The 14,524-nt window shown below is 36.2% G+C and overlaps 1 protein-coding gene across 22 annotated transcripts in view; it reads right to left on the bottom strand.

Annotated features, from left to right (window-relative positions):
- The window catches only part of LOC130839942 (uncharacterized), a 40,184-nt gene that overhangs the window by 13,252 nt on the left and 12,408 nt on the right, over positions 1–14,524 (bottom strand). For 6 of the 22 annotated variants that reach the window (XM_057714764.1, XM_057714762.1, XM_057714763.1 and 3 more), the window contains 9 exons: positions 13,757–14,456; positions 12,747–12,794; positions 11,991–12,095; positions 11,393–11,446; positions 10,265–10,369; positions 4,359–4,412; positions 3,649–3,753; positions 2,899–2,952; positions 1,798–1,902 (listed from right to left, as the gene is read on the bottom strand). In XM_057714764.1, the coding sequence (XP_057570747.1) occupies positions 1,798–1,902; positions 2,899–2,952; positions 3,649–3,753; positions 4,359–4,412; positions 10,265–10,369; positions 11,393–11,446; positions 11,991–12,095; positions 12,747–12,794; positions 13,757–13,772 (646 nt within the window). In that variant the 5' untranslated portion in view covers positions 13,773–14,456. Of the gene's footprint in view, positions 1–55; positions 1,660–1,797; positions 1,903–2,898; positions 2,953–3,648; positions 3,754–4,358; positions 4,413–10,264; positions 10,370–11,392; positions 11,447–11,990; positions 12,096–12,746; positions 12,795–13,756; positions 14,457–14,524 lie in introns of those variants that run through there. The other 16 variants (XM_057714769.1, XM_057714767.1, XM_057714768.1 and 13 more) reach the window with 14 other exon arrangements.

Here is a 14,524-nt window from a genome sequence, read left to right as displayed (position 1 = left end):
TATGTGCAAGTTAGAAATAATTCAAGACTTGTAGTTAATTGCAGGCTTTGTATATAATAGATATACAATGATTTATTTCATCAGTTTTGGGGAGCGGAATCTTTATTTTTATTTTATTATTTATTTATTTTTTTGGCTACCCATGTGGCTTGTGGGATCTTAGTTTCTGGGCTGCGGATCGAACTTGGGCCCTCGGCAGTGAGAGTGCAAAGCCCTAACCACTGGATCACCAGGGAATTCCCCTATTTCATCAGTTTGTAAAGGGACGTTAAAATAGAAGTATTACAGAGACAGAATAAGCTCACTAAATCAGAATCTCAATTGTATTAAGTATCGAGAAAGAGGAAAGCAGTGACACATTTTTGTGCTTTTATTTTCAGAACGTTTACCTGTTATTTGGCTAATTGCCGAAGACAAAACTTGAATTACGTACTACCTTATTGAGAAAATATACCTAATAAGCACAATACAAAATCCACTATAATTTCAGCTAAATTTTAGCATTTTGAGCTAAAAGAAGGTCTTACAAGCAAAGCTGGTTGTCCCACATCTAGAGGCAAGTTTCACTATTTAGTGTAAATTCAAGCAACAAAGAAAATAAGGAAACAAAACACACATGTTGCATTAGTGAATCAAAAATGTTGGAAAATGAAAGGGTAACTTAACACAATGTCTTCTATAAAAGAGCTTATCTTTGAAAAATGGAAAGTAAGAAGTGACAAAAATGCCACTAAATGGCATCTGATTAAGATGGGAAAAAGTGGATTTGCCCAGTAGTGAGACATTTCTTGGCCTTACTGGAATCTTCTAAAGTTAACATATCCTAATTCTCGTCCTTCTGGGAGGGAATCGCTCTGTGAACAGTTACACTTCAACCTTATTTAACATTTCTTAAAAATCAGAGCTTGTTTCCAGCTTTTCAAAAGGGAATTTAAGTCTAGTATCGGCTCTTGGATAACAAGTTCCGGCAACATCATACAGGAATCCTTAGAGCCTTCTGAAGGAGGGAGGACATGTCCACTGTGCTGGCCCGAATTATAGGTAACTTTGCTCAGTGATGAGGGTCTCTGAGAGGACAAAAAAGGTGGCACGATACCTCTTTATCTTAAATAGCTGGGGGAACATGATCTCTGCAAATCTGATACAACTTGGGGTGAAATTGTAATCATTCTGCTCATTAGGCTTTCTTTGTTTCTCCCTCATGGTTTTCAAATTTACTCTTTTTAAATTCTTTTTCATCCCACTGTCACAAGTCCTGCCCTCTGCAACCTCTCCCCACTTTTTTTCTTTTTCCCTTATCTCCCCCCAGTCCTTCAGTAATCTTGTTGACATTTTCAGCAATGTGTAGACTTCATAGTGCAAAAGCCATTAACGTAAGTTAATGGAAATGTCCAGAGAAAGAGTTTGTGCTCTAGGTTCTCAAAGTTTTTCTCAACAGCTTGATGTCCAGTAAGTACTTTGAAGAGGTCTATAACTATAAGCTCCCACGCGTGCAGAGGTGCCTGGTAGTAACAGTGATGACTGGAACAATATGGCAAAGATGACAACAACGAGCAACTTCAGTGGACGCGTTATGTACCTGACACTGGTCTAGATTAATCCTCACAAAATCTCCATCAAGTACGTGCTAATAATGTACTCCTTTCATCTATGAAGAAACTGAGGCAGAGAAACATTAAGATGACACAACTTTTAAGCAGAAGAGTTTGAATTCAAACCCAGTCAGTCTCGCTCCAGAGTCTGTACCTTTAACCACTACACTATTTGAACTTTGAATGGTCACCATCCGCTGCTCACCATCAACTGGCAGGCTCTGTGTCAGATCTTCAAGTTCCTTTTCGGTGAGGTTCATCCCCATGCTTCCCAGAACTGTGTCCAGTTTACTGACATCAATTCCCCCTCCTTAAAAAGAGACAGGGATAAGAGCAAAATATAGTAACTCTAAAATGTGACATAAATAGGCAATCCAATTCTTCTGTTCAGTTAATGGGTGGTGTTGTTGATTACATTTTCAGACTGGTTGACTTCACTGTTGATTAAATTTCCTGAATAAAAGAAGGCCTTTCTTTTATTTTTTTTATACTACAGATTTAGATTTTGATTATTTCAAGCCCTGCCAAAGTCTGGGAAGTTCCAAAGGAATGTGGATTGTTCTCTAAAAACACAACATAACAAAAGTAAATGATACCCACTTACATAAGGTACATAAATAGGCAAATTCATAGAGACAGGAAGTAGAGTAGTAGTTACCAGGGGCTGGGGGAGGGGAAATGGGGAGTTACTTTTTAATGGGTTTCTTGTTAGAGTTTCTGTTTGGGATGATGAAAAGGTTCTGGAAATGGACGGTGGTATAGTTGCGCAAGACTGTGTTCTTAATGTTACGGAATTGTTCACTAAAAAATGGCTAAAATAGTAAATTTTATCTTATGTGTATTTTACCACAATAAAGAAATGGTAAATTACAGAGCACCCTATAGAAGCATCTTTTTTTAATGAAAAATTTAAAAAATGGAAGCATAGTTAATTTACAATGCTGTTTTAGCTTCAAGTGTACAGCAAAGTGATTCAGTTACACACACATATATATTCTTTTCCAGATTCTTTTCCATTATAGCTTATTATAAGATACTGAGTATAGTTCCCTGTGCTATGCAATAAGTCCTTGTTGTTCTATTTTATATATATTAGTGTGTATATGTTAGTCCCAAACTTCTAATTTATCTATCTCACAATTAAAAAATGGTCCATTACAGAGCACTCTTTAGACGAATCTTAAGGATAGAGTCAACATATATGACAAGAAGGCAGGGTTCATATTTAAATATCAAGGAAATAAGTTAAATGTGAATCACAAAAACCTCGAATTCATCTGCTTTTTTCATTATGACTCTCTCCTACCTCTAAGAGTCTTTATACCTTCCAGCAATCTGTTCTGATGGATTTTTCCATCAGCTGTAAGAAAACACATAATTCAGGTACTAAGATGATTTAAAAATCATTTCAGAAATAAGGCTTTAGAAATTTTTCCATATCTATCAACTTATAAAAACATTATGAAATAAAAAACTTTAAAAATGTGATCATTTTACTTTCTCTTGGGCAAGTAAAGCCGGTATTAGTATTATTATTATTCAACCTTGCTGAAATATGCAGTATTTTAATTTTCTCATTCGCATTTCTAGTAAACTACCACACTTCCTTTTTCTTAAATTTCCTCGCTTAACATTAAGTATTCCAGTAGAATTAAGAGTAATGGCAGGCATTTCTCAGTGCCGCATGTTTCTTGATTTCCAAATGAAGAACTAAATTATGCAATAAAGATTTCTTAATTTTTGACAAGCGTTCTCCTCGAGTCTCAAACGGAACAGACATTCTTACTTAAGCACCCAAATCTAAGTTTCCTTGTAAGTTTTATTGCAGAGTTTCTTAAAAGCAGCACTACTGACATTTTGGGCTGGGTAGTTCTTTGCTGCAGGGAGCTGTCCTGTGCACTGCATGTCTTCTATCCACTAGATGCCAGTGGCACCTTCCCCTCCCCCACCAAGTTATGACAACCAAAAATGTCTCCAGACTTTGCCAAATGTTTCCTCCGGAGCGAAACTCTCCCTATTTGAGAACCACTACTACATTGATATTTGAAAGGCTTACCATCAACCGGTAACTTTTTTAACAGCTCCAAGAGTTCCTCATCTGTAAATTCTATCCCCATGTTTTCCAGAATATCTTCTGTGTCACAGATACCAATGTCCTCCCCTACAAATAATAAGAATTATAAAATGTAAGAATTTTAAAAATTATTTAAAGATTTAACATGTAAAAATAAATAATCTTTTCCTATGTAGCAATGATCTCAAGAGCAAATCTTCAACACAAACACATGTGAAAGGTATTATCTCCTCATCTTGTGGACAGCGTGATATAGTACACAATAAAATGTAGGGATATAAAGTGCCACTATATATTAAAATGTTTTAGATAGTTGATCTTTAGTTATTGAATGGAATTTGTGTTAGTCTGTATACAATTACCTATATAAGTTGAAGCGTTCCTTCATCTACAGTGTTAACCTATATTTGGTCATTTAAACTCATATATAATAACTATAAACTCATATGAAATATGTTGTCGACAAATGCTTCATAGAATAAAATACTTGCTATCAAGATGTGCACTGAAGCACTGTTACTAAAATAAAGATTATCCACAGTTGAACCAACTCTGGGGAATTCATTATATACCATTCATGAACAAAAAGGAAAAATGCCTCAATCAATGACAATAGGTATAATGAAAAATACCATTAAATATAATTTAGTATAATTACTTATGTTCTTAGGTCTAGAGTATTTGTCACTCACCTATAATAGCTTTTACTCCATCCATTAGCTTATTGAGAACAATCTTTCCATCAGCTATTAGAAAAGGCACAATTAATACAAATGATACAGAGTCACAAAAAAGGTATAAAGTACTTGTTTATAACTCTTAGTCAAAAATCTACTCTTTCTATTGCATTTTATAAAGCCATATTTAATTTATAATTACTAGATTTCAAGAATTCATCCAATGAAATTAAGAACCACCTGTTTCCTGGATCATAGGGTTTCTCGAGCTCATATGAAGCTATACTGCTTCATAAGGAGGTCAAGATTTGATTTATGCCAGCCACAAAGTTCCATCAGTGGTCACCTCAAATGGAAAAGAGTTCATGCTTTTCATCTTCCATTTCTTTTCTCCAATATTTTCAATCACCATGATGATGCAAATACTTGCTATCTATACATTTGAGACAACTATTAAAGCTTTGTACCATTTCCCACCACAGGAAATATTCTTCCTCACTACTTTTTTGTTACTAATTCATTCATTCATTAAGTACGTAAAGCATTGTTAATATGAATCAGTCTGCGTAGTAGGCTTTGGGGTATGTGGCAGACATTGCTTGTTGTCTAACAATCAGCTATAAATACCTACTATTATTCTTTCTGCTAACAGAATTCTAATTTAGTAACCTTCCTCCATGTGGCCACACACCTCAGGCAAGATTGGGCCCTTCATAAGCCTCAGGAAGTGGATTGTGCCAAACTAGACTCAACGCTACTAGAAAGAAGGGAATAAGAAATTAGCGTGGAGGTAAATGAAATTGAGAACAGAAAAATCAAGAGAATCAAGAAAATGAAATGTTGGCTCTTTGAAAAGATCAAGAAAGTTGACCAGTCTTTAGCTAGGTTGATTAAGAAAAAAAAGAAAAAAGATGCAAAATACTAAAATAAATAATGAGAGTGGGGACATGCTACAGACCTCAGAGAAATCAAAAGGATTATGTGAGAATACTATGAATAATTGCATGCCAACAAATTAGATAACCTAGATTAAAAGGATATATTCTTAGAAACGTAAATTACCAAAACTGACTCCAGAAGAAATAGAAATAGACCTTTAAAGACCTGTAAGAAGTAAAGCAATTGAATCAGTAATCAAAAACCTCTCCACAAAGAAAAGCCTGGGACCAGTTGGTTTTACTGGTGAATCTGATGAACATTTAAAGAAGAATGAATACCAATTTTCCTCAAACTCTTTCAGAAAAATAGAAGAAGAGAAAATAATTCCTAATTCATTCTATGAGGCCCGTATTACCCTAATACCAAAGGAGGGATTAATGTAAAATAATTGTTTAAAATACATGACACCTAACATATGACAAAGGAGGCAAGACCATACAATGGAGAAAAGATAGCCTCTTCAATAAGTGGTGCTGGGAAAACTGGACAGCTACATGTAAAAGAATGAAACTAGAATACTACCTAACACCATACACAAAAATAAACTCAAAATGGATTAAAGACCTAACTGTAAGACCGGACACTATAAAACTCCCAGAGGAAAAATATAGGCAGAACACTCTATGACATAAATCACAGTAAGATCCTTCTTGACCCACCTCCTAGAATAATGGAAATAAAAACAAAAATACACAAATGGGACCTAATGAAACTTAAAAGCTTTTGCACAGCAAAGGAAACCATAAACAAGACAAAAAGACAACCTTCAGAATGGGAGAAAGTATTTGTAAATGAAGCAACAGACAAAGGATTAATCTCCAAAACACACAAGCAGCTCATGCAGCTCAATATCAAAAAAACAAACAACCCAATCCAAAAATGGGTGGAAGACCTAAATAGACATTTCTCCAAGGAGGACATACAGATGGCTAACAAACACATGAAAAGATGCTCAACATCACTAATCATTACAGAAATGCAAGTCAAAACCACAATGAGGTATCACCTCACACTGGTCAGAATGGCCATCATCAAAAAATCTAGAAACAATAAGTGCTGGAGAGGGTGTGGAGAAAAGGGAACCCTCCTGCACTGTGGGTGGGAATGTAAGTTGGTCCAGCCACTATGGAAAACAGTTTGGAGGTTCCTTAAAAAACTAAAAATGGAACTACCATATGATCTAGAAATCCCACTCCTGGGCATATACCTAGAGAAAACCATAATCCCAAAAGAAACATGTACCATAATGTTCATTGCAGCACTATTTACAATAGCCAGCACATGGAAACAACCTGAATGCCCATCAACAGATGAATGGATAAAGATGTGGCACATATATACAATGGAATATTCCTCAGCCATAAAAAGGAATGAAATTGAGCTATATGTAATGAGGTGGATAGACCTAGAGACTGTCATACAGAGTGAAGTAAGCCAGAAAGAGAAAAACAAATACTGTATGCTAACTCATATATATGGAATCTAAAAAAAAACGGTACTGATGAACCCAGTGACAGGGCAAGAATAAAGATGCAGATGCAGAGAATGGAATGGAGGACACAGGGTTCAGAGGGGTGGCCAAGGGGAAGCTGGGACAAAGTGAGAGAGTAGCATAGACATATATACACTACCAACTGTAAAATACATAGCTGGTGGGAAGTTGCTGCATAACAGAGGGAGATCAACTCGATGATGGGTGATACCTTAGAGGGCCAGGACAGGGAGGGTGGGCAGAAGTCACGGGACGGAGGGGATATGGGGATATATGTATAAATATAGCTGATTCAGTTTGGTGTACCTCAAAAACTGGTACAAGAGTGTAAAGCAATTATATTCCAATAAAGAGCTAAAAAACAAACAAACAAACAAAAAAACCAAAAAAACCCCAAAAAGAAACATGTACTACAATGTTCATTGCAGCACTGTTTACAATAGCCAGGACATGGAAGCAATCTGAATGCCCATCAACAGATGAGTGGATAAAGAAGATGTGGCACATATATACAATGGAATATTCCTCAGCCATAAAAAGGAATGAAATTGAGTTATTTTTAGTGATGTGGATGGACCCAGAGACTGTCATACAGAGCAAAGTAAGCCAGAAAGAGAAAAACAAATACTGTATGCTAACTCATATACATGGAATCTAAAGAAATGGTGCTGATGAACCCAGTGACAGGGCAAGAATAAAGATGCAGATCTAGAGAATGGACCTGAGGACACAAGGTGGGGGGGCGGGGCAAAAGGGAAGCTGGGATGAAGTGAGAGAGTAGCATTGACATATACACTACCAAATGTAAAATAGGTAGCTAGTGGGAAGTTGCTGCATAACATAGGGAGATCAACATAATGATGGGTGATGACTTAGAGGGCTGGGATAGGGAAGGTGGGAGGGAGTCGCAGGAGGGAGGGGATAGGGAGATATATGTATAAACACAGCTGAGTCACTTTGGTGTACCTCAAAAACAGGCATAACAGTGTAAAGCAATTATATTCCAATAAAGAACTTAAAAAAAAAGTCAATTTTGAAAAAGATATAAAAATTGAAAATATAACAGAGAAAAAATTTAACTCACTTGATTAGTCCATTTTCTAGATTCTCAAATGTATAATGTTTTAATTATAGTACTTATTTTATTGAGTTTTTGTGAGAATTACATGAAGATACACATATGTATGCATGTGTATAAATATATATACATATATATCTTTGGGCATAGTGCCCAGCACATACAAAAGCATTATAAAATTATTGACTATTATTATTTAAGGAGAGAAAAGTAGTAAATGAAGGTTTATTATGCCATTAATAGTCTAAAACGCTCCCTTTGTATGCCACTTTTTGTCCTGATAGTAAAAGAAATAATTTAAGCAGAAACTTCATGTTAGTAGGAAACCCTAAAACCTATGAACCTATATCTATAATATCAATGAACTGATACATATGAGCAATGAAAAAGTAATATAACATCTCCAGTAAACTGGAATGCTGGCCAAATAACAATATGAAATATTCATAATGGTTAATCATTAATTGTTTCTAGCATAGAATGAGAAGACTCTTTGGTCCTCTTTTTCTCCTGGATCTAGAAAATCAAATCAGACCAATATAAGTTTCTATATGAGAGTCAGCTACAGGTCAGTGTAGTGTGGATCATGTGCACTGGTTTCATTTGGCTTCCACAGTCACTGAAAGTAAATAGGTCACAGATAGAAAGATGTTGGGGACAAGGAATGATAAAATGTCTATTTGATCTGGATTTGGATTTTCTCATTCAGCTGATCATTGTACCGAATCTTGTCTTTACCAATAGCACCAAAACTCTTTCCTAATAGACACCTAGTGAGGAAGTCATTTGCTGAGGAGTGAGCTCAAGGGCTCTAAGCCCTAGGCCATTCAATTAAGATCAGAATTGGAATCCAGTGCCTTATAAGGAATTGTTTTTTCTCTCACACCAAGTCTCTAAATCATTCTGTTGGCCAGACCCTCAATAAACAATAAAAATATTTTGTGACATAAAAACTTGTAGATTGCAAAATGACCATTTTAATTTGATCAGTTTCCTCCTTCTAATCATCTCAACCCATTTTAATTTTATCAGTTTTTCTTTGAGCTATAGGAAGAATTATACTAGAAAAAATGTTCTGTAGGTGGTTTTAGTTACAAATCAAGTGCTCTTCCCATTTAATTTTATTCCCTTCTCCTTTTAGACCCATGAAAAAGAGAATTTCTGCTGCTGACTCCTTCAGTCAAGATTATCGCCTTGGATGAAGTTAGTCCCACATTTAAATCACTTTTCTCATTATTTTATTAGAGTAGTGTAGTGGATGCTATTCCTCTTCAGTCCAAGGTAGTCATTCTCCCAGTAGCCAAAAGTATTGACTGCCATTGGTTCAGTGCTTATTCTCTCTCTGGCAATTGCCTTCTTCTGAAAGGAGCTGTCTCACCTGAAGTTATGTTTCCTATCAGAGAATGTCCTGCATCCAAAGACTGGTTGATGTGAAGTACAAAGGCCCAACCTCTGTAGGATCAGCTGAGGCTCTATAGCAACTGCACTGCAGTTCAACGTCTTCCTCTACCCAATCCTGCTTCCTTCATTGCCTTACAGGTAACGTCTTGAGAGTATTCCCCAAGAAACCTCTTGCATACAGATCTCCACCACAGGGTCTGTTTCAAACAAATGGCAAGCTAGAAGGAAATATGCTAACGAAATTCACATGTATGTACTTCATCAATTCTGAAAAATGAATAGGGAAGTTAAGGAAAGTCTCACTGTTTCCATCTTTCAAGTGAGATTTAAAGTTCCCAAACATTAGCCTGGAATCATGGAGACTTGCCCAGAAATATAGGAATCCATAAAGTTTCCAGAGTAGGAGAGAACAACATACTTCCTAGAATCACCACAATAGTCTTCCCACTGTGGTAGCAGCCATCTGTGGTGAAGGGAGAGTCACATTCACTGTTCCCTCTTCCCTTTTTAAAAAAAAAAATTTATTGCAGTATAGTTGATTCATGATGTTGTGTTAGTTCCCTATTCCCTTTCATATTCTATTTCTATGGTGCTGAGAGGAGGAGGAGATGACTCTATTCACTTAAGAAAATTCCTGATGGCATCTTACAAATTTTCCACTATTTGCATTTCTCCCTTCTTGTCCTCATTCTTTTTATTATTTTAATCCTCCTCATTTTCCTCTAACTTTAACCTTTTCACTTCTTCCTCTTTTCTGCTATATTCTTTTTCTCTGCCCTGCCAGTGGTCCTAGAGATTTCCTTGAGCTTATCTCCACAGTGGAAAAAGCGGTCAAGAAGTTGATGAGACTGACTGGAGAAAGGACTGAGTCTTACTTTAGGTCTATTTCCCCTCCTTTTAATGTTTTTCAAAATGGCTTTTTGATTCCAAACAATCACAGTCGGTGGTTTTTATACAAAAATGCACAAATTCCTGTCCTCCTGAGGAGCTCGGTGATGTTTAAATGCTTACCATTCACTGGCAGATTTTGTGTCAGATCTTTAAGCTCCTTTTCTGTGAGGCTTATGCCCATGTTTCCCAGAACCGTATCCAGTTTATGGACATCAACGGTCCCTCCTTGGGAAACAGACACGTATATAAGCAAAATTTAAGGGATCCAGAGAGTGGCAAAACTACTAATTCCTGTGCATTATGGCTATCCTTTTCAGCATAAGGGACTGAGGCCCAAGGCCCAATACATCTGATAAAAATGACAACGAGAACCAGTAGTAGACAATAATTGAAACCCCTTCATGTAAATCTGGTTTTTTGAGGACCAATCTACACAGTAAAACATTTTGAAGGGGAAAATTAATTAATGTTAAGAGTATAGTCAATTCAATAGTGGAGATGACAAATCTTATTTTTTAACCAATAAGTAAAGTTTATTTTTGCTAATTGAGAGTTTAGATTATTTCCACTAATGAACAAATTACCTGCATAAATGAATCGTTCATTATTCTTAAAAAACTGAAAAATTACAGACAGGGACTTCCCTGGTGGCACAGTGGTTAAGAATCCACTTGCCAATGCAGGGGACACGGGTTTGATACCTGGTCCGGGAAGATCCCACGTGCCACGGAGCAACTAAGTCCGTGCTCCACCACTACTGAGCCTGCGCTCTAGAGCCTGCGAGCCACAACTACTGAGCCCGTGTGCTGCAACTACTGAAGCCCACACGCCTAGAGCCTGTGCTCCACAACAAGAGAAGCCACTGCAATGAGAAGTCCATGCACCACAACAAAGAGCAGCCCCCACTCACAATTAGAGAAAGCCTGGGCACAGCAAGGAAGACCTGACACGGCCAACACATACATACATACATACACACATAAATACATAAATAAAACATTACAGACATAGGCTTCATTTATTTTTTTCCCCTAAGTTCAAAAAAATTCCCAAAGAGTAGGGGACTTCTTCCCAAGACACAAAAAATAGAAGTAAAAGAGCAAATTACAAATAGTCCTTGGAAGGAGTATGACTATAAAATCAATACATGTGACCAATGACAATATTAGCAATTACACAATTAGGGAAGTGTAGAAACAAAACACTTGAGCGATCTTATGTCCACTTGTATTTCACCATGATTCTTACCTCTGAGAGACGCCATACCATCCATCAGCCTATTTTGATAGATCTTTCCATCTGCTATAAGAAATTGCACATTTCAGGCTACAAATTACACAGAAGTGCATGAAGATAAAATAACAAAGCTAGAATTTTTAAAAGATATGGTTGATTATTTGCACCAGAAATGTCCAATTTTCTCTAAAATAACAAAATCAAGAAATAGAGAAGGTTCAAAAGGCAGACATTCCACCTATTCCTGAGCAATAGAGGCAGGTACTAGCGACTAAGCCCCACGCTGAAACATATTCATTTCCAGTTCTCCTTTTTGATTTACCTACTGCCTTCATTCTAGGACCTACTTTCTGTTTCTCATATTCACAGATTAATTTTTGGCCTCTTAGTGGACTCAAAAGTGACAGTATGAATGTTCTTTTCCTGATGGCAGGATTCATGCCTGCTGTATTCATTCCTAAACTTAGATGGAACTTCTTCTTAAGTTAGAACAAGGTCATGCTAAATATTTCTAGATACATATTCTTTCTGCCATGATCAAATAGAGACAATTTTTAAATATATAGGACTGAGTTCCTTTAAAGGCTATAGTAGTATTTGAAATTCTCACCATCTATTGGCAGATTTTTCAGCAGCTTTAACCATTCCTTTTCTGTGAGCTCTGTCCCCATGTTTTCCAGAACATATTCCACATCACTGACATTAATCTCCCTTCCTTCAAAAATACAAAATGCAATCAGATGAAAATTTAAGGATGACCCAATTTCAAAACATGAAAAAAATAATCTCAGCCTGTTGCACCTGAACTTCACTGCTTGATGAAGAGCAAATGCAGAGCCTGACATGTCTAAACATACAATCAATAGCATTCATGTAAATAGATTCCTTAACTGCAGTAAAATGATTCATGTCATATTAATGGAAATAATGGTTACAAAAAGTGTGGACTCTCAACACAAGAAAATGAGGGTTACATAATTTTCTAGTGAACTGGGATTTTATTAGGACTAATCCAAATATTCTATCATCAGATCAAATCATGTTTCTGATCATCTTTAAATAACAGTTACACATCTTTATCAGAGCTTTACTTTACCATTCACTGTGTTAATCTATAATTTAGGGGTTTCCCCCCCAACATAGGAAAGGTGATATAATAATGTCAAGTCCAAAGACAAAGAATTCACTACCAAGATGCAGAACTGAAATTTTATTACTAAAATGGAGACAATCAAAAGTCTAACTCTAAGACATTAGATAAATTAGATTTAAAAATTATCAGATGAAAAGTAAAATGAAGATTAAAAATCTTCAAAATATAACTTTGAGTACAATTTATCCTCTGAGATTTATACTGACTTCTCACCTGTAAGAGCTTTCACTCCATCCATCAACTTATCAACGTTCCCATGAACTAAAAGAAAAGGTAAAAATAAGAATAATAAAACAACTCAGACTCAGAATGAAACTCCTATATTGTGAAAGTCCACCCTTTCCCATTGTGCCCCATGTCAACTTTCAACTTATAAATCCTGGTTTTCAGAGATTCTATATTAGATGATGTGCCCTATTCCCTAGATCAGAGGTTGACAAACTATGGTACAGTAACCAAACCCACCCACCACTCATTTTTATATAGCTCATCAGCTAAGAACTGTTTTTGCATTTTTAAATGGTTGAAAATGCTCAAAGAAGAATATTATTTGTGACAGAAAAGAATTATATGAAACTCAAATTTCAGCATTTACAAATAAAGTTTTATTGGGAAAAAAACACACTCTTTTTTGCTGTTTTGGCTGCTTTTGCACGACAACAGCACTTGAGTAGTTATGACAGAGATCATATGGCCTGCAAAGCCTAAAATATTTATTATCTGGCCTTTATAGGAACATTGCCAAACTCTGCCCTAGATTATGGAGTACACCAGAGACACTATACTCTCTTGAGTTGTTGAGGTTCACTCTGCTTTACAAACATGAGAGGAACCATTTATTGTTATCAGATATATACTTTAAATCAGCTACTGGGCCTATGTTTGATGAGGTAAAGGCAAACACACTTGAATGGCAAGTTAGTTACAATGAGTAATAGTTTCTTTTAGTCAAAGCAAATTGGGCACAAAACATTTAAGCAGAACAAGCACACAAAAAATCATCAGACTATTGTGATCATTTTCCCAGTTCTCAGTTGCGACTGATTACAATTCACTCTGTAAGAATCGTTTCTACACCCTCTATACATTCAATAATGATTAACTAAACCTGCTCAGCAAGCTTTAGACTACAGATTTCAAAATGCCCCTCATCAATGATAGAAAAACATTTGAGTTGTATGTAAAGGTCCAAGAAGTCAAGAAAATATTATAAATGTTCATACGAGTCAGGTCCAGCATCTTGGGCTAGCTGTCTACTTCTGATGTCGGCTTCTTCTCGTCCTAGTGTGAGTGCAGTTTCTCCTCTGATAAGTGTCCTTCCGTCTAAGCTGCAGCTAGTCCTTTAAATTACGTCCTTTTAGTATCCATAATCACCCAAAGATAGATTACTGAGATAAGCTTCAGAAACAAACTTAGAGTGTCCTTTTAAAAAAAACCTTGTTGGATTTTACATTACTGTGGTGCAACAGCAAGGAACTATCCAGGGAGTGAATCTTAGTAAATACAGACCTCCATCAGCAAAACTGGCACTTAATATTTACTGAAACATAATCTGCTTCTCTCTAAAATTACTCTCATTTTTACCTAATGTAACCAGATTAAGGCTAATTTGTTTGCAAAATAAGTCTGGTCGCAAAAGAAACTTGGCCTGATCATTTATGTAACTACAATTGATCATATAGGCTTTTGGCTTTGGTGAAACTTTTATAAGGAGCCTCAGACTGGACTTTTAAAAGACCTTTCAAGGCTAGGAAAGCCATGCCAAGGGCTTGGGCTTATCACAGATTTTTGCCTAACAAATGTAGGCGAACTCCTCCCTTTTCAAGGCTCCCAAAATATCTTAAGTTTTCTTATACTTAGTTAGTGAGGTAGCCTTTCTAATTTATCTGATAAAGCTGCTGGGAACCTAAGAGTTTCCAATGTCTGGAGGGATCAGATAGAGAGAAAAGATAAATGTTTCAATCGTGCTTACAAATGTACAATTTACCAAA

This window comes from Hippopotamus amphibius, chromosome 17 (assembly GCF_030028045.1).
Source record: "Hippopotamus amphibius kiboko isolate mHipAmp2 chromosome 17, mHipAmp2.hap2, whole genome shotgun sequence".
Lineage (NCBI taxonomy): Eukaryota > Metazoa > Chordata > Mammalia > Artiodactyla > Hippopotamidae > Hippopotamus > Hippopotamus amphibius.
Note: the sequence above shows the minus strand (reverse complement) of the source record. Positions and strands in the feature narration are given on the sequence as shown.